Source organism: Manis javanica, chromosome 13 (genome assembly GCF_040802235.1).
Source record: "Manis javanica isolate MJ-LG chromosome 13, MJ_LKY, whole genome shotgun sequence".
NCBI lineage: Eukaryota > Metazoa > Chordata > Mammalia > Pholidota > Manidae > Manis > Manis javanica.
This window is the reverse complement of record NC_133168.1, coordinates 8,233,540-8,258,669: the sequence shown is the minus strand read 5'-3', so window position 1 is coordinate 8,258,669 and position 25,130 is coordinate 8,233,540. Positions and strand designations below refer to the sequence as shown.

At 35.1% G+C, this 25,130-nt stretch overlaps 1 protein-coding gene across 4 annotated transcripts in view; it reads right to left on the bottom strand.

Annotated features, from left to right (window-relative positions):
- The window catches only part of USP45 (ubiquitin specific peptidase 45), a 55,789-nt gene that overhangs the window by 6,308 nt on the left and 24,351 nt on the right, over positions 1 to 25,130 (bottom strand). For 3 of the 4 annotated variants that reach the window (XM_037001097.2, XM_037001098.2, XM_037001099.2), the window contains 9 exons: positions 21,998 to 22,128; positions 15,821 to 15,908; positions 11,781 to 11,862; positions 9,771 to 9,862; positions 8,529 to 8,585; positions 8,054 to 8,194; positions 6,174 to 6,846; positions 4,457 to 4,554; positions 1,154 to 1,240 (listed from right to left, as the gene is read on the bottom strand). In XM_037001097.2, coding sequence (XP_036856992.1) covers positions 1,154 to 1,240; positions 4,457 to 4,554; positions 6,174 to 6,846; positions 8,054 to 8,194; positions 8,529 to 8,585; positions 9,771 to 9,862; positions 11,781 to 11,862; positions 15,821 to 15,908; positions 21,998 to 22,128 — 1,449 coding nt within the window. Of the gene's footprint in view, positions 1 to 1,153; positions 1,241 to 4,456; positions 4,555 to 6,173; positions 6,892 to 8,053; positions 8,195 to 8,528; positions 8,586 to 9,770; positions 9,863 to 11,780; positions 11,863 to 15,820; positions 15,909 to 21,997; positions 22,129 to 25,130 lie in introns of those variants that run through there. The other variant, XM_037001100.2, reaches the window with a different exon arrangement.

The following is a 25,130-nucleotide window of genomic DNA, read 5'->3' as shown; positions in this document are numbered from 1 at the left end:
TATTAAAAGACTAAAAGTCATTATCCAATCATAATGTATAGCCCTTAGTTAGATTAATTCATTTTAGAAACTTCATATATGAGACAACTGGAAATATATACACTAGAGGCTATGAAGGAATTCTTGATATTATTTAAGAATGAAATGATGCCTGATATTTGCTTCAAAATCAGATAGGAGGAGGAAGGAGATGAGCATGTGAATGGGGCAGGACTGGCCATGTAATTAAGGTTTTAGGTTCAGATAATGGATGCTGTAGAGTCACTTTACCATTCTGACTATTTTTGCGCATGTTGGAAACTAATCTTTTAAAAAACGGATTCTCATAAACGTAATACAGAGCTTGTTAAATTTTATTTCGTTTACCAAATTATCAAATTCTATGAATAATAAGTGTTGCCATTAACAGATATCCCATAGCAGATGAATTGGATTCACTAAAAATTTACATTCAAGATATTTTGTTTTGATTCATCAGTGTACTGAAAATACTACATCCATTAAGCATTCTGTTATGCTACATACTACAAAACCCAGAGTGCCAATCAGTAATCATGAACAGGGTCATGTGTTAGCCCACAGCTGTTTGGTTCTCTCAAGCAAGACAAAGTCATCAATTTCACCTACCAAGTTTGTATAAGCAAGTATAAACCAGTCAACTTTCTATACCTAGTTATTAAAGTATGAGCAATTTTAAGTATCATATCAGCTGACAAGTACACTATTCTCAGTAGTGTACAAGAAATGGCATGAAAAACAATACATCGGTATGTTGATTTGCAAAAAATAAAGAACTAAAATACTAAAAAATAAAGTGCTACAACTACTACCAATATTGTGTCATTCACAAAGAGAAGAGGGTATAAATTCTGCTTACTTCGCCCAGCAACTATTTGCCTCTAGCAGCATTTACAAGCTGCTTTGATCTTCATGATTATCAATGCCTGGTGATTTACGCATCTCTTCGACTTTCTCTTACTCTGTCTCCCAAAGGACAAAAGTCATATTCAGTGTGTTAAATGTTCCACGTATTACTGATTTAACTTCACTAACTATAAAAATCCCTTTCAGAAAAAAAAAGGCCTAATATGCATAGGACATGTTTAAGCATATTGTTTGCAAGTCATTTAAATATCTTAATAATATACTGTACCTTACAAGTAGCAGAACAGAACGGGGCTAAATCAAGCATGAGTGGAAAATCTACATGTCTGTTTACTTTGCGAAGACTCAAGCCAGCCTTAAAAAGATAAAGAGAAAAAACTTTTAATGTAACAGAGTTCATCTATATCACTGTTAATTAAAACCAAAAGAGGAATCCTGGAAGTAGTTTTTTCACAGACATAAAAACATGACTAATAGTCCAAAACTGATACACGACTAGGCTTTTTACTAGGTTTCATTAGCTGTTACTGCAAAGATCATTCATTTATTTACATGGGCATTTTTACCATAAACAATGTGGGAATAATTACTTTCACTGTGGCTTTTTAATGGTTAAGGAAAAGTAAACTCGATGTGATAGGAGCTAAGCTACTGACACAGAGGCCAGCATGACCATGTACTCAACTGAAGAGTCAGGCGCCTGGTGTTCTGGGCCGACCAATGTCTGGTTAAATCGGCTCTGTGCAACCTCATCTAGATCAAGGCAGAACGTAGATATAAATCGGTAAGTTTAGGGCCTTTTCAGTTCTAAGAGTCAGTGCTATTCATTCATTAACAAGAAAAAAAGCCTGAACACTCAAATCATCTTATCAATAAAAGTAAATGTTATATATTATATAAATAAAAATAAACCTTCATGTCCTTAAATAAACTCTATTTCTTTCTCTATTTTTAATTTCTAAAGGCAGACCTTGAAAAATGTACACTTTGCATTATGTAATAGTAATAAAAACAGCTGATACAAGTCAGCTGTTTGTGGTAGAAAACTCACAAGCTGCCATGGACTCGGATGGAATGAGAAGATACCTAAATCTGAATTGTTTGGGGAGACAAAAACCTTTCATGACGTCAACAACTAGACTTCTCATTTGCATACCAATCACAAAATTGTACTGTAGATCTGTTGCCTATTTCTTACCTTTTAAATAAAAAATTTTGACTGAAACATATAGCCACTTACACATGTTTTTTTTCAAGTAATCGTTAGAAGGCTTAACATGATATCTGACATAAAATAATGAGGTGATGTCCCAGGAGTAATTATTTAATCTGTATTTAATTTGTTTGCCTATTTTTTCCTCATCCTGGGACCTCTATAAGCACCAACACCCACACTATCTGAGATCATTTAGCTAATTGTCCTCCCCTAACAGTACTTTGCTTTGAGAAATTACTCTGTAACAGGAGAGGGCTTTGTAAAGGGTTTTAATGAAAGATAAATCTCTTTTTCTAGGGATAACTTTTGGAAAATATCTTGCCTTATATTTGGCATATGCAGTCTCCTGCCTTTTTCTTTTTTTCTTTTAACTGAAAGAATGATACGCCTTAAGTATTTTTTCCCATGTCTTTAAAATATAAAGCTGATGTTCTGCACATTGGACAGCTACATTAGGCCTCAGATCTGGCATGATCTGTAACGACTGGGATACACATTTTTGTGTATATCCCTACTTCTTTGTGACAGGTTCTTAAAAGTGGAAATAGTAAAAAAAAGTAATTACTTTTATTCAAAAATTATGTTTTATTCAAAACATCACTTAATGTTCTCGATATATATTATTAAACTACTTTCTATCTTTCTATGTGTTACAAACTTACATCCCCACTGCTGGTACCTGAGAGTACCCATATCTCACTTCATCCTTACCACTAATATATCTTTGCCAACTTGGATGGGTTACAAAAATGAGTCTGTCATTTTATTTTGCATTTGTTTTGCTGGAAAGAACAGATCTTTTTTTTCATGCTTTCTTGGAATTTTTACTTCTTTTATGAACTGTCAATTCATCTTTACCATTTTATTATTAGGGTCTTGATATTTTTCTTGTTGATCTCTAGGTGCTCTTTATATATTTATGGTATTAATCATTTGCCATGTTTATGACAAAGATCTCTATCTTGCCTAAGATTTGCCTTTCAGTATTGTGGATGTTTCTGATATACAGTTATAAAGTTACTACAGGAAAAAAGGCTGCCCAGCACATTAAAATACTAAAAGCAGGGACATTGCTTAGAGACCCTGATCTCTATAATTTTCAGTCCCTGGGAATGAAAATGAGGCTTTACTGACATTTTATTCAGCTAGAGAACAAGAAGGGATCAGGCTATCCATAAACATTTCCCTTTAAGGGCATGAATTCTTTTATAAGTTGTTCCTAAATAGGGATGCAAGTGTCAAATATAAAATAATTGTGGTACATCATAGAATTAGTGTCTGAGATCTGGCATAACGCTTTGTTGTTCACACACAGTCACTGCAGATGTACACCTTCCATTAGGCACTCTGATGTAAAGAGATACAAGACATCTTCTTCTGCTTTCCTGGCCATTTCATTCCCACTGAGTCATTTATAATCTTGGCTATAGGAAATCAAGATTTATTTATTTATAATCTAATCTTTCTGTGAATAGGGATTGGGGTGTAGAGAAATATCTCTTCAAGCTCATCTGTGGCACACCTGAAATGTTGCAGTTACATAATCAAAGCTCTTAATCTTTTCCCTTGAGATTTCTTTCATGAGTTTAATATTTAGGAAATCTTCCGCACAAAAGTCAGGTGATGGATCCTATACTGAATAATCCAGCCCTCTTTCCAAATGATCTGAGATTCCTCCTTTATCCTAACAAAAGAGCTTTAAATTTTACTCGTGTCTTCTTATGTACTGACAATTCTGACCATACATACTGTATAATGTCACTACATATAAAACTGGTATCAAAAAATCATCCCTTGTAACGCTTTTTTAAGTCTTTTCACTTCCTCACTCTTCCAGAGGAACTTGAAAATCATTTTAGCAAATGCAAAAAAAAAAAAAAAAAAATGGAGACCAGGCATTGGATCAAAATTTTAAATAACTGGAGAAAGAATTGACACATTAAAAACATTTAGGTTCCCCCCACTAGAGTCCTACAGGGCTGGGACTGCCTTCCAGCCCTTTTCGCATTTAGTCCTGGCCAACCTTGCTGAGCCCACTCACCCATCTCACTGGGATCCTGGGAGCTTAGAAAGCTATGTGCACTTTGCTATTTCGCTGCTCCTAAGGGTTCCTAATAAACCTTGTCTTCCACTGACACACATGCACCCATGTCTCTCCGATTCCTACCACCTTAATCTTTAAATATTGTTAATTAAACAATTAGAAAAATATTGTAAACTATTATGGCTGAAAAAGCAGTAAATCCCATATGACAAATTTCTAAATTCAATAAATTAATCCTTGAGAGTATTTCATAAGACATAAGGCTCTGCAAAATATGAAAATTATCGTAGTTCTATTGAAGGGACTTTTACCTGATGGAATCTTTTAAGATGGAGAATTAGGATAGCTGGAACAGCAGAAATGAGCAGTTGCTTCCTGGCATTAGTATAAACCCCTTCTGTTTTCTTTCCTGCATAAAATGTAATAAAATACCATTTTATATGCTATCTATCAAATAACAGAGTAAACATTTATATAGAAGTATTATACACCATTTTAAAAAATATTTAAAAAGAAATGGTTGCAGGGTGTCTATACTTCTTTTCAAAACTTCACTAAAATGAAAGGGAATTTTAAAAAGGGACACACTGATAAGGACGAAGCGTAGGGGAAGAGAAACTTGCAACAAAATTTGCGGAGCTGGAGAGCAGATGGACTAGCACTGACCTATGTCAATACTCTCCAGCCAAGGACACCAGAAACACCCATAGTTGAAAAACTTGGGTTGAGTCATTACACCCTGCAGTGAAAGATCACATATTATGGGAACGATGGAGCACTTCAATAAGCGGTTGTTAGAAAAGACTTGTGAGAGGACTTGAACATGGCCAATTGCATATTTAACTTGGATTAATGATTAATGTAGGTTGGTATTTCCTCCTCCCATCAGGAAATTTCTTTCATTACTAGTGTATTAAGCTTGTCTTTATGCTCATGCTTTGACATCTGGGGCCTCTCTGACACTAGAGGCCCCCTCTCCTTCCCCCCACTCCCCGCCCCCAGAGCTAGCTAAGTCCTAGACACAGTGAACAACCTAAGTGCACCTTCACATGCAAACCAACCAATCGAAAGCCCACGCCCCAACTACCTCCTTCCCCGGGCCCTTATACTCCGGGCCACTCTCCTCCTACCCTAATCACACCGGGGTCAGGGACCAGACAGGAGACGGCCCCTATGTTCCAGAGCCCGCTGAAATTATTCAACTCCACTCAGTACTACACCAGTTTGCCCTACCTCACCCATTCCTTCTCATGGAAACCGCAATAAAGGCTGCCACCCATGCTTTCTCCTGGCTCCCCCTGCTTCCCGACTAGTCCTGGTACTTCCCCAGGTGGCCCTATGTGGCATGGCTTAGCTCACCCCCATCTCTTGCGAACTCTAAGCAACAAAGTGTCAAAGTGATAAACTACCTTTCCAGTGGCAATCATCTGCTGGCTTCACCATGCCTAAGAAACAATAAAATCTACATTTTGAAACAACTAATCATTAAGAATCAGAGTATTCTCTCCACGGCTAGAAATACACTAAAAATTTCTTACTGGACAAGTCTGCTTTTTTCCACTTTTATCTGGCCAACTAAACATAGTGACTACATTGCTAGCTTTGTGACATACAATTATTTTAAATCTTCAAACTTATATTATGCTATGACTTCATACTAGATAAATGGAATGTGCACATTAATCTCACCAGAGACACAACTGTAAATTTCAGAGAAATTTCTTCTGGAAAGATTTCAGATAGCTAGTCCCCAGAAATAAGATTATTCAGATGTGCATTTTCAAGGCAGAGATGAATACGTCCTGTTCTTCAATTTACTTCAACAAAAGTCTACTGAAAATTTACTCTGCCCAGTCAATGTCTTCTGGATGAGGTACAAATATGAAAAAGACAACCCCCACCGCCAAGCAGCTCGGACGGGGAGATAAGGCTCTTGGCTTCCTCTATCTGGGACCTACCACCCACTCGTCACCAACTATCAGATAACCCATGAATACTGAACCAAACAACCTTAAGCTCAGTAAGTACCTGCAGAAGTGGTTTGCTTCTGGCGCCTCTGTTTCTTTTCAGTACAGTGCTCGCAGAGAAGCCTGTTACTCCCTATCAGTAACTCCATGGATGTGAACTGGTAGAGACAGGACTGAACCGAACATTCTTTCGCAGTAGTTACGTAGCTCTGAGAAAGGGTCTGAAAAGCACTCTGGGGGCTGTGGGACATCATCTGCTTCTCCTCTGAAACACATATACTACTTGGAACATTTAGTGGCTTATTTTCTCTGTCAAAATCTCTACCTCCACTCACAGGGCTGCTCAAGTGAAGCTGAGCCATAGCTCCAGCCACTCCCTCATCAGCACTGTCAGGGTCCCTGGAGGGGGGCGCCCGTGATGCTGGACGGGAAAGGAGGCTGTTCGCGGGCACCCAGCAGCCCCTGCTGAATCCCAATGACACAGTCTGCCTGGAAGCCCTTTCGGACTCGGAAGCCTCACTGTCGGCATCAGCACTGCTTTCAGAATGGCTGGCTTCTTTCTCACTGACGTCGGGGGGACTGTCAGTCAGAGCTGACTCGGTGTGCATCCTGCTTTCAAGCACAGAAGACTCCCCGTTTGTTTCAAGGTCTTCGTTTTTCTGGTATATGATGACAAGCTTATCTTCTTCAGACGACAATTTTCTTACATGTTTTCTGCCATGAACTAGTTGATTCTGTAAGTTGACAGTGTTTTCAGAGAAAAGAATCTTGTGACCTTACTGGAAATAAATGCCAATAAATCTTTTTTAAACGTTCCACAATTATTAAATAAATATTGTTTCTAGCACCTCTGAAATTTATTTCCTAAATCTACATAAACTACAATCAATAGAAGATATACTAACAAGTAGTTCTAATTTAAAAGTAAATCTTTAGACAAGAAACCAACAACAGCAGTTACGTATTTGCAGAGAACAGGACTGTTGCGGAAGGAGGCTGTGAGGGAGGCTTTTTAACTGCAAGCTTTTGCACTCTCTGCAGCCTTGCCACTTCGAGAGCCTTCTAAAAGAGTAAATCTGATCATATATCCATCTGCCAAGTTAGTACAAATCATGTCATATCAAAAAAAATTTTTGTAATGAAGTGCAGCTTCAGCCTGATTTCTTTACATTTTTATGGGATAATTCAACTAGTGAAATAACGGGTCTCGACAGTGGTCATCGGTGACTGGTGGCATCACGGAACAGGAAACATCACACACAGGCATCTCCTTGATGAGAATAAACACCACCACTTACCAGTTTTCTTGCCAAAAATTAAATAAATAATGAAACTTAATTAGGCCTCTAGATCTAATTGCTTTAGAGGAAATAAAGGAGACACAGGGACTAGTTCACACCATGAGGTACAATAGCAAAGTGAATTACCCTTGAATGTGGACATGTGAGGAACTGCTGAAAAAAATGGCTGATTGTTTCAACAAATGGCAAAGGGAAAGGAGGAGGACAGGAGGGCGGATCTATAGATCAAAAAGATTTAAGAAACATGCAATTAATAGAGATTGCAATCAACGTCCTTTTTGGATCCTAAATTCAAACACACCTTAAAAAGCAAAAACAATTATTTGTGAGACAACTGCACAAGTTTAAATGATGGGATGTTCAGGCTATTAAGAAATCATTAATATTTTAGGTATGATAATGGTACTCTGGTTATGTCTTTAAAAAGACTGTTTATCTTTTAGAGATACAAACTGAAGTATATAACGTATCTGGGACTTATTTCAAAGTAACTAGCCCTGAGCAGATAACTAGAAAGCTGAGAAATGGGTGCAAGGGATTAATTATACTATCTTCTCTATTTTTATATACCTTTTTTTAAAGTTTCTGAGTAAAAACTTTTTAAAAAACAGAGATGTCCCACAAATGCACATAATCTTACCTTGTCTTTTGATGAAGAATTCTTGGTGGCTCTGCGGTGATGAGAATTTTCTGTAGAAACAGGGCCACTGTACTGACCATGGTCTGTCTCCTGCAAACTTCTATATTTACTCATTCGTCCCAGAAGAACAGGTTTTGAAATCTAAACAGAAGTCACGTACATAGCAGAAAACTTCTTTAGGCAGCCATCTTGGCATCATCTACTTTTGAAGCTTCTAACTCATTTGAAATACAGATAACTTCCTTAACATTAGCTCCCAAAATACAAAACATAGGATTTCAATTCCTTGAGAATAACAAATACTTGATGCATATAGATGCAAACCTCCATACTAAATACACTGCACAAACTCAACTGTTGTATATGAAAAATAATGACTCTAATAACTGATAATACATTCAACAAACATCTAAACACATAAACGAATAAATGCCCCTCATAAAAAAGTTATCATTAAGCTTTTTTTTCTTCTTACCCTTTCTTCTTTTATAGGAAGTGAAATATCAATGAAAGGATCTTTCACCATGGAGATCTTCAAAAGAAATCATATTGAGAACTTCAGTTAGAATCCCAATACAACCAATGTACTTTTTTTGTAAAGTCTCAAAGAAATCAAAATTCCTGGGCAACCTGAAACTCTAAGTTAAAAAATGTCTCCGGGACAACAGTGATTTAAGTGGGTATATTATTCATCAATACAAGACATCTAAGATGTCAATAAATGCAATGCAGCTGAATGTCATGTTGTTGGTAGTGATGAACCTGTAATATTTAAAGTAACTTCAAAATAAGCTGTGTTTAATCAAACTAACTAAAGATATAAACATATTGGTGAAATTGGTGCCATAACATAAATAAAATATGAAAGATAAGGAAAAGCCAGAGTACTTGGCTATATTTTGTAGATTCTTTAGGATAATTCTGTTTTTAAAAGATACTCTCTAGCTTGTGAGAGAGAAATCAACTTCTGTGTTGAATATAACAGAAATTTAAGTAATATCATGTCGGCACATTCTATCCTTCAATACGACAGGCCAGAGGGAGATATAATACTGACTTTGCAAGACAGGAGAGGACAGAAAGATATTCCATAATCCAGGACAGGAAAATGGACATAAAGGCCTTTTCTTTTATGATTAACATCTAACAAAGCTTAAACCTATCATAGCCTAAGTCACATGCTTTCAGAAACATTCTTTACCAAGCAATTAAAAACCTATAAAACAGTTGTTAAAGTACAGATAACAAAAAATTATCACTAAATTAAAAAATGAGTCAAGTCTACTTCAAAAAAACTTCAGTAAGTCCCATAACTATAAACTTTAAGTCTTACGTGGTAAATCACCCTGTCGTGTCACTACATTATTTTTACTGGGATCACATTTTAGGGTAATGCATAGTTACTCTCTTCACAGAAGTTTCTCGTTTGTTTCAATCTGAGCAAGTAGCTAACACATTTTAACACATTAAAATAGGCTGAAAGGACTTCACAGGTTTGTCAAGAAGAAAAATGAAATAACATACTTTTAAAAACTGTAAATTATAATTATAAATTACCTCCTAGGAGCAAAGGATATATTTTAAAAAGACTTTCAAAACATATTATGTAGTCATGAATAAAAACAAATGACTGCTGATGACTATATATGTGAAAGAAACGATAAAAATGATGTGATTATAATTTATTCCATACGGATGTGATTTCCAAAATACCTACATTTGCACATTCTTCACACATGACTGTGCTAGTTAATTCGCCAATAAAGATGCGATCTATGAAGTTCATTTTCACACCTTCTCTTCCATATGCTGTAAATAATAATACGTTTTTTAATGCAAAACACATGTCAACCATCAACCTAACAATGTAACATGGTTTTTTTTTATTGATTCAAAGGAAATCTGAATGGGGCAGATGTCCAGTTCTACATTTAATCATACATTCTACTATATGATGTTATAATGTCTTTCTCCCTTATAATTCTGTTGAGAAAATGTGGGTGTCAACAACAGCAGTCTCCAAGAAATAACCAACAGTTCTTCAACTTAAGAGGTAAAATAAGTAGAGCAAAAACCGCTATTCAAACCATACAGCCCTCTCCTGTTCCACCCTTTTAAAGCCTCTGTGCCCAACCTGGAGGTAGACAGAGGGATGGGAAAGGAAATTAATACTTTTAGGGCCATGGATGCCAGGACCAACACTACGTAAACAACAGAGAAGTAAAAGACAAGTGAACACAGCATAGAGCAAAAAACTAACACGGGCAATTAATAACTCAGGTATATATACAATTGATCAGACATATTTAAAAATGTTAAAATGGGGGAAATAGTTACAAGTCAAAGGAAATTATGCCTATAATTTGCTTCAAAAAAAAAATCTGGGGCTGGGAGAAAAATAAATGAAACATTATACACCATGAATTTAATGTAGTTTAAGCAGGATGATGGGTAGATTCATAAATATCCTCCTAGGAGGCTTCATTATACTATTCTTTCTATTTCAATAGAAGTTTGACATTTTCCATAGCAAACCCGGCCAGTGGGGGAGGGGCAGCAGATATCTTAAAAAACCAATTCGCTCCTCTTTAAAATTTCTCTTCTGTCCTTTTTGGGTCTCTACCTTCAAATTTCATACAAGCAACATTTAAAATCATTTAAAAACATAACCTGAAGCACTGAATAACTGAGCTGGCTTATATCTAGATATATCAATACACACTTATTAATTATGCTACCTACTACTTAGAAGTTAGGGTAAACTAAGACGTTTCATTAAAAAATTTACACAAGGGGTTGAAAATAGAAAAGATCACAAAATGGAAACGGTGAAAGAAAAACAGGGCAGTGATTCTAAGCGCGTACTAGACGGCACTGCGTTAAAACAAAAGCACAAAGAACATGCTTGGGAACCTGCATTTTTAAAAATCTTGAACCCTTATCTGCTCTGCATATGAAATTTTGGCAGGTACAATCACAGTGTATGTACAGTTGCTTATAAATTATAGACATGCAGTATGTACATATAACACTATAAAAACAAGTTATAAAGAGAATAAATAACATACAAGTAGCATTTTAAAATGTGTTCTAAAAATGATGACTTCACATTACCATTAGTTAATATCTCAAGACAAAATATACATTTGGGACAAATTAAATCACTAATAATGTGGAATATGATAATTATAAACGACCAGCCTTGACTAGCTAATCATTGTTTCTGCCTCATATTTTGGCCAACGACACGCCAACAGTACAAGTAGACACATATGCCTGATTTATTAGTACTCTAGTCAATAGATGGTTTCCTTACAGGAAATCTTCTGAACACTTAAGCATTTTGTCTAGTTAAAACTAGATAATATCCATAAATCCACTTATCCAAGCACATGGCAACTACAAAATGATACAATATGATGAAACTCAATTTCCAAATGAGGTCGCTACTTTGAACACCCTTTCGGGTCTCCTTTAGGATATATCACGTAAGGACGTCTGTGCCAATCTGCATATCAATATTAGTTTTGTTTTTCAATATTCACATGGATATATTCTAACACTTTCTTTCTATGACTCACCAGTAGTTGCAGCTACTGGAGGAAGGATACCCTACTCTTTAAGGCCACAATATTTGTTCACATAATGCTCATTCTTTTGACCCTAAAAAGGAACTTTTACTATTTTCTTCTAAAGGAAAGTTTTAACAGTGAAAGAGTCAACATACCTTTTACTTTTTTTCTAGTTTCATCATCAGCAGTTTTAGTAGTTGGGTTGTTAAATGCTTTTAGAATGCTGGCTTGTATTCTCTGTAAAACAAAGTTAAGAAGAATTTAATAAGAATCTATACTAGAATGTATTCTTTCAAAGATTTTGTGTTCCTCTGAGTAGAATCTGGTTTAGTGACAGTTACCTCAAGCATCATCCTCTTAATAATGGGAGGACTTTGCAACTGCAAGATATATTGGATCTCAATTCCCTAGTCTATAAAATGACTAAGTTTAAAAAAAAAATTAAATATGTCCTTTCTTCCAGTTCTAATTCCATGAATGAACAATTCTCTAATGCCAAATACTCCAAATCAGAGTCAAAGCCACTATGTTCAGGTTCTCTCCTGGGTGCAAATAATTTTTCCCATTATTCCTATAGGTTTAGAGTAAGTTCACGCTCTTCTTTCTCTTCCCATTACCCCCTTCTTCCCTTCCTCTCCCCTACTCTGTCCCTAAAATGACATATTCCTTAATCAGGAGAAAAAGTGACATAGACATTATGAAATTTCTCATCTATGAAGAAAATTCTTAATACATAAGAAACTATGAAACTGGTCACTATAACCTCCATGCAGATTAGTTTACTTATATACATATGACTAAAGTCCAGAATATCAACTAATGTCCACAGCAAAAAGAATCTTCCAAATCTTGATTAATTTTATTTTATCTGCATTTAATTGTCAATAATAATCATGTATTAAAATCTTTAGCAGTTCTTAGTGAATGACAAGGTTTAAGTTTCCACTTCTCTTACGTATGCTTTAGAAAAGATCACGCTTATAAAAAACTTTCAGATTGAAATAAAACTATGTTCCAAGAATAAAGACTTAAGATAATAAATTATCATCTTTTATACTCATTATGCCCCTAATTAGTGGATGAATCTAACCTTCTCTAATTCACATTTTAACTTGGGATGAGAGGAAAGCTTGTTAATTAACCTTCAAAAGATTTTTTAAGTAAAGTCCTGATCACAGGTTTTCATATGTTTTACCACCATTTGAGCTGGACTTCCTGGTGTGAAAATGATACATAATTCTGTTGCTGAAAAGTTACTATGTCAGAGAGAAACTAAACCCAAATTTCAGGTTTCCCAAAGAAGAATAAAAACATTACATATCAGAATCCAAGATATTTTCCACTATTCAGAAGAAAATTCAGTCTTAAATATTGAAATCAATTGAAAAGAATAAAAACAAATGAGTTAAGCAATCAACTTGTAAACTTAGAAAAAAGAATATCAAAACTGAACAAAAGTAGAAAGTTAATAAAGTAGAAATTGAAGAGAATTAATGAATCAAAAGCTGATTCTTTGGATAGGGTAGAAGTAAACCCACTGGGGGGTGGGGGTAAATAAACCCACTAGCTAATCTTAATCAAGATAAGGATGAAAAGCATAACATCACACCGAAGAAAAGAAACTGCTAACAAAATTAAAGACATTTTAAGTAACCATGAGAGACCACTTTGCTCAACTCTTACATATTATACATATGAAAATTCAGAAAAAAAATAGATAATTTCCCAGGAAATTAATCTTAGAAGAGACAGAAAATCTTTCAGCTTCCATGGGGGGATTGGAGGGGAGAATGTTGGTCAATAGTACTCCTTACAAAAGCTCCAAGTCATCACAATTTCACAGAGGAATGCCATTTAGTCTATGTTCTAGGGTGTAGAAAAAGGGAAACTTACCAATTATTTTCATGAAGGCTAATATTGGTACCAAAATCTGACAGAGTGTATACCACACACACTGATGTCACTTAGCAAAAACTTATAAATAAAATATAAACAGAATACTGCAGCATGTTAAAAGAACAGTGCAATATGGCAAAGAGATTTTTATTCTAGTAATGCACGGATATTAGAAAACCCACTAAATAAGCCATCATATCAAGAGATGTAAGGAGAAATAGATTATAAAATCAAATCCCTTCATATTCCCTATTCACTACTGTTATTTATCATTGTATTAAAAGTTTAGTCAATGCATTTAATAGAAAAATAAATCTCAGACTTATGAAAATATAGAGGAGATAAAATTATTCACAGATGATAAGATTTTTTACCTGGGAAAGTCAAAAGAACCAGATGAAATAAAAAACAAATATTAATAAGAAAATGTCATATGGGGTATGTAAATATAATGAAACCTAAAGCCTTCACACACACACACAGAAATGACATATGGAAGAAAATGCCCTTTATACAGCAACTAATTTATAATAAATAGCAAGTAAAAGATAAAAAACACTAGGAATAACTTAAGAAATGTGTAAAAATCTAAATGAAGAAAACTTTAAAACACTACTGAAAGATATAAAATTTAACTAATTATGAATCTCTTAATTGATTTTTAAAAGCAAATTACAGGTAAAATATTATACAATATTATCTACTCAGTTTATCAGTTTGTTCAAACTATAATTACTCAAAATAACAAGTCTCCAAAAAACTAGCATAACTTACTTAAGGGACTGTTTGTTTTTTCTTCCCAGTTCAAATCTTAACTACTAAACAAATCATTTTCCTAATTCTATACAATACTGCTTATTCAAGTTTAGTTTTAATGCTCCTTCATTAGTGACTAGCACAAATAATATTTTCTTTAAAGCTTACTATTTAAAATTTAACCATAGTTATTTCACTATTTGAAAAAATATTAAATCTGATTCAGTAACTATGGTATATTAATAACTTGTTGAGGGGGTCAATACAAGATAACTAGGTGAAAAGAGAGACTCTGTCTTTGTATTATGAATAGTAAATGCATGTTGATGCTTCTAAGTTTACAGATGATGTAGAAACTGTCCACTTAAAGATTAAGAAAAGACAACTTATTCAACAAACATTCACTGAGCACCAACTATGTGCGAGGTACACGGGATAGAGAGAACACACAGTACCATTCCTTCAGGAGATCACAATCTAGGAGAGGCAAAAAGACATACATCTAAATAGAAATAGAAATATTTGACTTCATAATCAAAATATATAAAAGTAGAGTGATAGCAGAAATGGAATGACGCCTTCTAAAGTTGAATTCAACTCATTTGATAGGATTTTTCCTATTATGACAATGCAGATGGACAAAGGCTGCCTACAGCGCTATGCTGAGAATGATCCGGAGGCTGAATCGAGCTCATCGGGACTATTGTGAGTGGTCAGCAATGTCTGCTGTGAGTGAGAAAGGGGGAAGTGGAAGATAGGTGCTGTGTATCTTCAATATCTTGCATGTTCTCTGAAAAATTGTACCCTATCAGCAGTGGACCCCATCAAAAAAGCTGAATTTAAGTATGTTAATACTAAAGTCAACAAACAACCAATCGATTAAGGGACAAGACTACAAAAAACACTGAGCTATGACTTCTGTTCTCGGAAACACTCCCTGGCCCGGGAGGTTGGGACCCCACTCCCGTAGCCACAGCGACAGACCTTTCCGGACTGGATCCTAACCCAACATGATGGGACAGTGAAGTTTCTCTCTCTTGGGAATTTAGAATTGAGATTCACAGCCAGTTTCATTTTCATATCTGCACAACTGTGACATGCTAACTACGGCGGTCATGTGCTACCGTCCAGACACAAACAGAGAAACTGCTGAGTCTACAGAGAGATGAAGAAGAAATCTACAGAGCCAGCGTGAGCAGGGGGATAAGAATGCTACCCAGGCTCCTGAGGACCCTCCTGTCCCCATACTCCCAGCTAGATGACCCTTCACCAGGTTCTTAGATTCCCTTTCCTTTACCAAGCTAATGTGAATTGATTTCTGTTATTTAGGAGCAAACAGTATTAACTAACAAAGGATGATAGGGTTGTGAAAGGTTGAAGGAAAGTAACCTTATAGAAGAAGAGCAAGAAAAAAGGGGAGAATAAACAGGTTAGAAAAACAATTACTTCCTAGCCTTACATTAAGATTATGGTAGAAATTAATTCCTTCAGTTCTGTGCCCTCTTCTTACAGGGTGTATGTGAGGAGCATAAAGAAACCTGACCTTTGTTTCTTCTGTCCTCACTGCATCCAGCAGATAGTGCAGGAGCTCCTGACTGTCCTGCTGTTGGAAGCTTTTAAATCGAGGGGCCCTGCGATTTAAAAACAAAACAGGAAAGAAAAAAAAAAAAAGAATGATCATTTCATCAACAATATATTATTATTATTTAAAACCATTTTGAAATAGCATATAGTCAACTATTCATTTTAGTTCTTTTTCTGCTAAACAGACAGACAAAATGTGATTACCATTCCAATTAGCATGAGATCTCAGGTGCCCCGAGAACACTATGGCTATCACTTACTAAGCACCATACATGCCAGGCACAATACATATCTTAAGCTTTATATATGTTAAGTCACATAATCCTTAAGTAAACTTGGAATGTACTATTTTCCCCAGGTTATATGAGGACTCAGAGGGATTATTTAAATAATTTGCAAGGTCACACAGCGAGCAAAAGACAAGTATTCAAACCCAAGCCACTCTGATCTATTATCTTCCTAACTTAACCAAAAGAAAAGCAAGTTTATTTATACTACATTAAAGAACTATAAATTGATATCTCCATGAATGTATTTACGGATTTGACAGATTTCTTGTGTATTAATTACATAAAAGGAACAGGTGCTATTCATGGAGACATCGACAAATATTTAGTTCATTTCAGCTTCAACTTTAAAAAGTAATACTTTTTGCAATAAACTCCAAAGGTAAAATGAACAATTTTTGCCTTTAATGAAAACTAGTAGTAAATTTAGAAAGTGCTGTGATCCAAGATGAAGAAAGAATTTTGTCAGCATAGTAAGAATATCTTATGGTAGTACAAGATAAGTTCATAATGGTCTCATTATGATATATACAACGTATCTCATTTGATATACACAACAGTGCTGTTTAGGAACTCATACCTACTATGAGATCCATTTTACCCTTGAAAGAACTGAAGAACAAGCTATGCCACTGACATAAATCCAGGCGTTTTGACTCTTGAGTCTAGTACTGTAAGTATTATTCCTCATTATCACATGATAAACATTCATCCTGGTAACACAGTAACGTGAGTCCCTGAAGCTAAAAAGCTATCTGAACTGGTAGTGAATCCAGCCTGAAATTGGAACCATCATTTCAAGATGCAAATACCTGCCAATAAGCAAAGAGTTGCAAGACATCAAGCACACATTCAGTTACTCCCAGACGGACCTCCCCTTCTGCGTGTGGTGGATAGCGCCCACCTCCTACATCAGAGGGGAGGACAGAAGCCAAGACGGACATAAATTCCAACCCTATTTGGGCCTCCACAGCTGGAATCTATGAAAGGCCAAAAACTGTGTGACATTACACTTGTGCTGTACCAAGGTATCAAGAGGGTCACGAGGTAGAAGACTGAAAGGGGAATCGGGAATCCTACAGAGATCCTCACCAGCCAGGTGAGGTGAGTTTATGGCTTTTAAAGCATTTACACTGGAAGGAAACTGGTCCTCAAAAAAGAGAATCTGTTTCCACCATGTCTCTGCCTATAGCTCCATCTCAACCATGCACAAAGTACTTACTGCCTTCTAAAGCACTGAAGGAAATTTAATAAACCTAGATTCTTTTTTTCTTTTCTTACCTAGACTGCGGGGGAAGGGGTGGGAATCGTATGATGATTTACAGAATCTCTACTGGAGTTTATCTGAGCTACCAACAGACCAACAAGGATAAAGAGGCTAAAAAGAGAAAAATCACCAAACATATGAAAAGATTCACCCTATACAAATAAAGGGAACACTAAACATTCAAAGGAAATGTACCTCAGAGAAGTGTTACTGTGGGAAAGAGGAAGAAACTTCTAAAATCTCAAGTTGTAAGAAGAAAATGTACGCACACTCATAAAACAGGAATAGATTGTCAAGAAAAAGAAATGTACAAAGAGAGACTCTCTGGCAGTGTCTTCTAGGTGAAGACGAATCAGTCTGTTGATAATCTAAAAACTCTATTCCAAACATATAAACAAAAGAAAAAACAAAAGAAAATTAAACTAAAAGGCATAAGCGGGATTCAGTACACAATAAGTCCCGCAGAGCAAAAACAGAACATAAAATAGTAGAAAACACTGCACTTGATGGGCTCTGGGCCTGAAAGAGCTCAGCCTCAAAGGAACCCACAAACTGATATTATAAAACAGATAAAGAAATTTAAAGTTAAAAAATCAACAACTGTACTGAATTTACTTTGCTCCAAATTTTATGTCACCATCCTAAAGACATTAAAAGTATGTTGAGAATGTCCAAGAACATAAAGGCATAGCTGCTAATAAAATCCTATATACTAAGAAAAATAGCAAAAATTAAACATGTAGATATTGTTAAGACAGCCAATTAAAAATATTAGAAATAATAAAATAGAACCACAGATATAAAAATACAAAAGGGGATAAACTCAACCTTACACAGCTGATGGGTGAATTAGTAAATTAGAAGACAATACTGAAGAACATACCCAGAATATTATAGTATACTGTACCTTCTTAAGCGTATCACACACCACAAAATATCACAAAATTAGGAATATACATATATTTCCTCATGGACAAAATGCAAAGAAAGCTCAACACATTAATATTAGTTGGCAACAAGAAGGAGTGAAGGAACAAAAAAGCACATAGTGAGAATGATGAAACAGAATCACTCTACAGCATCTCTGAACCTATTAAGGAAGAGTGCATGTAAAAACTGGTAAAACCCAAGTAATATTTGAACCAGAGTTGATAGGATTGCATTAATGTCAATTTCCTGGTTTTGATAACGTACTGTTGTTACAGAAGATATTATCATAGAGGGAAGCTAGACGAAGGGCAAAGGTACTCTGTACCCCTCTTGCAACTTCATGTGAGTCTTAAAACTATTACAAAATAACAAGATATTGGAGGGGGAAAAAAAGGCGAGAAAAAGTTGAAGAATTTGGTCCAAACTTCATCACAAGTGGTCAATGTGTCTGGTAATCACCATTATATAGAAACTCCAAGAGATTGTTTCAACTTTTAAATATCAATCAATATATACACACAACATGGATGAATCTCAAAATAAGTACGCCTGGAAAAAGAAGTCAGAAAAAAAAAAAGACTACATGTTACATAGAGAATTTTTTTTAAATGAAAACTAATCTATAGTGATAAACAGGTAAGCAGTAGCCCAAGGATACGGCTTAGGGGAGGGAGTCCAGGGAGTGTAATTATAAAGGGGACCAAGAAAACTTCTGGGGGGTGATGGGTACATTCATCATATTGATGTGGCAATGGTGTCACAAGTGTATATATTCCTCTAAGTATATAAAGTATATAAAACTTATTTGATATATACTTTTAACATGTACAAGTTATTATATGTCAAATACATTTCACTAAAGCTATTCTGAACACTTGTTAATACAATTTACTATTTCAACTGCCTAAAAAGAAACATGATTATTTCAATAGATGCAGAAAAAGCATTTGATAAAATTCCATACCCATTTTTTTTCCTTCAGAAAACAACCAACATTCACTATCTCATGGTTTCTCTGGGCCAGGAATCAAGGTGTACCAATACCCATTCTTGATAAGAACTCTCAGAAATGGGAATGGGTATTTCCTCAACCTAATAAAAAGCACCTATGAAAAACCTACAGCTATTATCATAGTTAGGTGTGAAAGATTGAATGCTTTGCCCCTGATACCAGGAACAAAACAAAGGAAGCCCACTTTACCATTCCAACATTGTACTGGAGATTGTTGCCAGTGATATAAGGTAAGAAAATATATATAAAAGGATAGAGATTGGAAAGAAAGAACTAAAATGGTCTTTATTTATTGATTACTGTAGTCATTATTGTCTGCATAGAGAATCCCGAAGAATCTACATGAAACTACTATAACTACTATATGTAAGTGGATTGAAAAAGCAGCAAGAAACAATGTCGATATACAAAAGTCAAGTGTATTTCTATGTATTAGGAATGAACCATTGGTAATCAAAATTTTTTAAAGTACCGATTTACAATAATTAAAAACATGAAATTCTTAAGGGCAAATCTAACAAAATAATGCAGGATTTGTAGGCTAACAACCGAAAAAATTGATGAGAAAAATCAAAGACTTAAGTAATTAAAAAGATGTCTCATGCACTGGTGGAAGACCCAACATTGTTAAGATGTCAATTCTCTCCAAATTTATCTACACATTTAATGCAATCCCAATTGACCAACTGATTCTAAAATTCATATAAAAAAGCAAAGGACCTTGAAGAGCTTGAAAAAAATTAAAAAAGGAAATTTTGAGGATTCACACTATCCAATTCCAAGACTTTACTAGAAGCTACAGTAATCAGGACAGTGCAATACGGGAGTAAGGATAGAAATACAGATCAATGGAACAGAAAAAGAGTCCAAAAAGAGACCTGACACAAATGGCTTAAAACTTCTCCTGATTTTTTAATAAAATCATTTTCCTAATATATATCTCTTTTTAAAATAAACATAATAAATCAAAAGAAAATGCCATTTTTAAGTGTTTCTTAATAATGTTTGATTGAATAATTCTATCATCCCACAGATGTACTCTCACAAGTACAAGTTATATACATATATAGACATCACTCATACACAAATTTACTTATGTAAAATCAAGTAAGTTATATTCACATGTCCTAAATGGAAAGATGTAAAAAATACATTAAGCAAAACAAGCAAGTTATGAGTACTTTGTATACACATCTGTGTATGCATAATCACTTTTGAAAAGAATAAGGAACAGATAATAGTACTTTGAACTTTTATCTGTGAGCACCTATTATTTTAGCTATAATTTTAAAAATCCTTCCAGGTCTTTATAAAACCAGAAAAAAGGATAAAAAACAAAGCTATTTGGGCAGAGTCAAAAACAAATTTCTGAAGCACACAATGTCCTAAAACCTGTTGAAGTCTATGAGGCACACATATCTCTGAGACTCTCAAGGGCTTTTTTGTTCCTTAGGCTTTGAAAAAACAGCATTTGCCAAGCAAATGAAAAAGATAATAAACATTCTATGTTTTGGACTACACGTAAACTACCATGACACCTTAAGCTAAGGTAAATAAGTCATGGAAAGACAAGTACTGCATGATTCCATTTCCATGCGGTACCTAAAATAGTTAAATTCATAGAATTGAAAAGTGGAATGGTTGTTGCCAGGGGCTGGGGTGAGGGGGAAAGGAATGACTAAACACCAGACGTAAAGTCGAAGTCAAGCAAAGAGGACCTGCTCTACAGATCGGCTGGTCAGCACTGTACCTGTACTCAACAATCATCTACTGCACACTGAAGATCTTTTAAGAGTGTAGATCTCATGTTAAGTGTCCTTTCCACAATAAAACTGAAATTTAAAAAAGATACTACCATTGCTAACAATTCGATGAGATAAAATTCAATAATATAATACACCGTGGTACAGATAACTAGTGTAAATTAAAATGAAACTTTAAAGCTTGTAGATATACAAAAATACAAGTGTACATTTAATGAATTTTTTTCTACATATTTTAGTACTTGTGGACTGAACTGGTTTATGAGCTCCATACAGGGTCCTTTTTTAATATATTATATATTGTGTATACCTGGATCCTAGTAAGCACCCTTATAAGTACACTAGATTCATCAATTTTCTACAAGAATGAATGAATGAATATATTAAAGTTAAGTCATGTCTTTTATGGTATGTGTTTATTTCCAAGCACACAAGGATTTTCTTTTTAAACATACTAAAATATCTTGAGAAATTCACTTAAGTTCTATTTGTCTCAAAGTTCATCTCTAAAAATAAGGAAACTAGGTTAGATGCTCTATTACTGAACCTTTTAGGTTTTTACAATTCTTTAATTTTTCTTGCTTTACGGTATAAAATCATGGCCTCCTAAGGCAAGACAGACCGCAACTGAATCCTGGCTTTGTCACTATGGAACTAGGTACCCTATTAAACTTTAGTGAATCTCTTAAGTTTTCTAATACATAAAATGGGGGTAAACAAACACTTCTGAGTATCACGTGATAGAATCTACATAAAGCATACAGCTGCAACAAATTTTTTTTCTCTTGATAGTCTAAGCAATAATATCACTGTTACAGTAAAACTATACTATTTGATAACTCATCATTACTTATTTTAAGAATATAGATGCACCCACTTCTGACAAAGCTGGTTAAAAAGAACTTTAGGAGAAAGTGGTCCTTTTTCAGTCTCCTTCATGCTATGAAGAAACAGGAACAAGGCTGAGGTCAGTGGTCCAGGGCTCGAGAGTTCCACCACTAATGGGTCCTTTAAAAACATGACCAACTCTATTTCAGAGATACACGATTTTAAAATAACATGTTATTAAAAATCTAACACATTTTTTAAAGATGTCAAGTAAATTGCCTCAAGTATTCTAAGAACCTTTATTCCCTCATATATAAATGATATAAAGATGGAAAATGGAATTAAATGCCTTACCTTGAAAAACACAGGTTTTCTCATATACCCTGCCCTGGACTTAATAAACCTATCAGCTTAAGAGTGAAACCACCAATCCTTAGTTGCTTTACTGTCCTTTAATGTACTCTCCTAAAAGTAAAATTGGTCATCCAGCTGATATTTGTATATCTTCACATGTAATCATAAATTATGCTTATTAGCAAAGCTCCATACAGTTCTTTCCCCCAAATATTGTAACTCGTAAAATAAAGAATGGGAAATTATGTCACAAAAGTGGTACATCATTCTCCCCTTCTTAAAGGATAGACATAAAGCTTGACAAAAACAGCTAAAATTGTGTGAAAAATCAACTCCTTTATTCTAGAATTTATTTCCCTACCAAGTTTTGTTTCCTAAATATTATCTTCACCAGTAACCCCCTCTCCTTACGAACAATGAATAAAAAGCAGATCCCAAATATAATCTTGGGACATTACAGAACGTTATCTTCTAAGACAATTATCAAATATGTTGTGTCATTCATGTATTCATAAAATCCTTGTTACATTTATATATATTTCATACCAACTAACCTTAAAAACCCACCATCCAGCTAACACCACAGAAAGGATAGGCTATAATTTTCTATAGTTTTTGAATATCAAAAGTGTTCTTCACCATGTTAAATAAATTAAAAGTTACTTCAAGGGTCAAAAGCAAAATCAAAGCAGTCTCAAAGCTCAAGCACTAAGGTGCTGTATCCCCTACTCCCAACGAAACCATTTTTAGACAACATTAAAAACCTTCATGATCAAGCCAGGAAGTAACCTTGGTTTTTAAAAATATACTTAAACTTCGAAAACACAAAAAAGTCTGCTGATGAGGAGGGCGACATGGATGAGCCTCACACACATCCGTCGGAAAAGAAAAAGCTTCCTCTTGGATGGAAAGGAGCTAAATGCAAAAGTGTGCAGAGTGTGTGATTTTATTTATATATACCAGTAAAATAGGCAAAACTAATCTGTCCTGCTAGAAACCAGGTGAGTAGGTGTCCTTGCGGGCTAGGGAGGTGCTGAACGGAAGGCGACCTGAAGGGGAAGTCCAGCTGCTCTTCTGTTTCCTGAGCAAAGAACATTTCAGTTGGTTTCAGTTGTGTGTTCAGTTTGTGAAAATTCATCAGCTATACACTTAGGATGTACATAGACTTCTCTGTGTGAATATTTCAGTTTAACGAAAAGTTTTTGAAATCAAGCTTATTGCTCATATGCATGGACATAGTAATAAATTGAATCCAGCAACATATGAGAATAATATATTATAACTAAGTGGGGTTCATCCCAGAAATACAAGATAGGTTTAACATTTGAAAAAAATCAGTGTAATTTACCACATTAACAGAGAACAAAGAAGAAAAACCATATGGTAACCTCAACAGACACAGAAAAAGCACTGACAAAGTTCAACATCCATTCATGATGAAACTCTAAGAAAACTAGGCACAGAAGGGAATGTCCCCAACTTTATAAACTTTTAAATTTCTAGGTATTTATCTGAAAAGAATGAAAACACTAACTCAAAAAGGTATCTGCACCCTCATGTTCACAGCAGCATTCTTTACAATAGGCCCAATTTTGTAACAATGTAAGTGCTCATTGAAGGATGAATTGATCAAGAAAATGAGGTTTAAGGCTGAATAATATTCCACACACATATACACAGTGGAATATTATTCGGCCATAAGAAAGAATGAAAACTCACCATTTGCGATGGACCTTGGATGAGAAGCGAAATAAAGTCAAACAGAGAAAGACAAATACCATATGATTTCACTTATATGTGAACAAATAAAACAAAACAAAACAAAAACCCTAAGCTCATGGACACAGAGACAGATTGGTGGTAATTAGAGGTAGGGGATGGGAGGATGGAGAAAGATGGATGAAAGGAGTCAAAAAGTGGAAACTTGCAGTTACTGGAAAAAAAAGAACACCTATGAAAAACCTACAGTTAACTTCATTCCTAATCATAGTGAAAGACTAAACGTCTTTCTCCTAATTTGAGTGTTTAGGCAAGTATGTCTGCTCTCATCACTTCTAATCTCCATGTTACTAGGGGCTCAAGTTAGCACAGTAAGGTAAGAAGAGAAACCAAAGGCACATTACAAAGGACAAAAGTAAAATTGGCGATTCACAGAAGTGATCTGCGAGGACAGCCCCACAGCTCAGGTCACCTGCATGTCCTAAAAACCTAAGACCTAAGACTGAAACTTTCTCTCTTAGAATGACACAAACCTAACATGATCAGCTGTAACACTGAACTGCCATATAGTAATCTTGAGACACAGTCCACACGTGAAATACTTAACATCCAATCACATTTAACTAAGCATTAACTAACTTTTCAAATAACTAAGCATTAACTTCCGTTCCGTACTCTTCACTAACTCACTGCACTTGAGAAGACAGCACTGGGATCTCCCATAAACATTTAAAGGGGCTGAACAGGGAATGAGCTTACAGACTGACTTTTCAAAAATGAGAAAAACACAATACTGTCTTTCAAAAAGGCCCCCTTGAAAGAAAAATCTAAGATTACAAAATTGAGCTAAGAATTTGGGAGACTTCTCTTAAGTGTTTTCACAAGGCAGATCATGAGCTAAACATCCTCTTTTTTCCTCTAAAACGCACACATACAAATCAATTTCTAACCAAAACCATTATTACTAGCGTCAGTGCCTTCCAGCAAGAAGACCAGAAAGAACTCAACGGTAGTCGGACCAGGTGGGTTTACTGTCGCATGGAGAGACTATTCGCCCTGGAGAAACTACGGGGTATCTCAGGAAGAGGGGATCAGAAGAACCAGTAAAG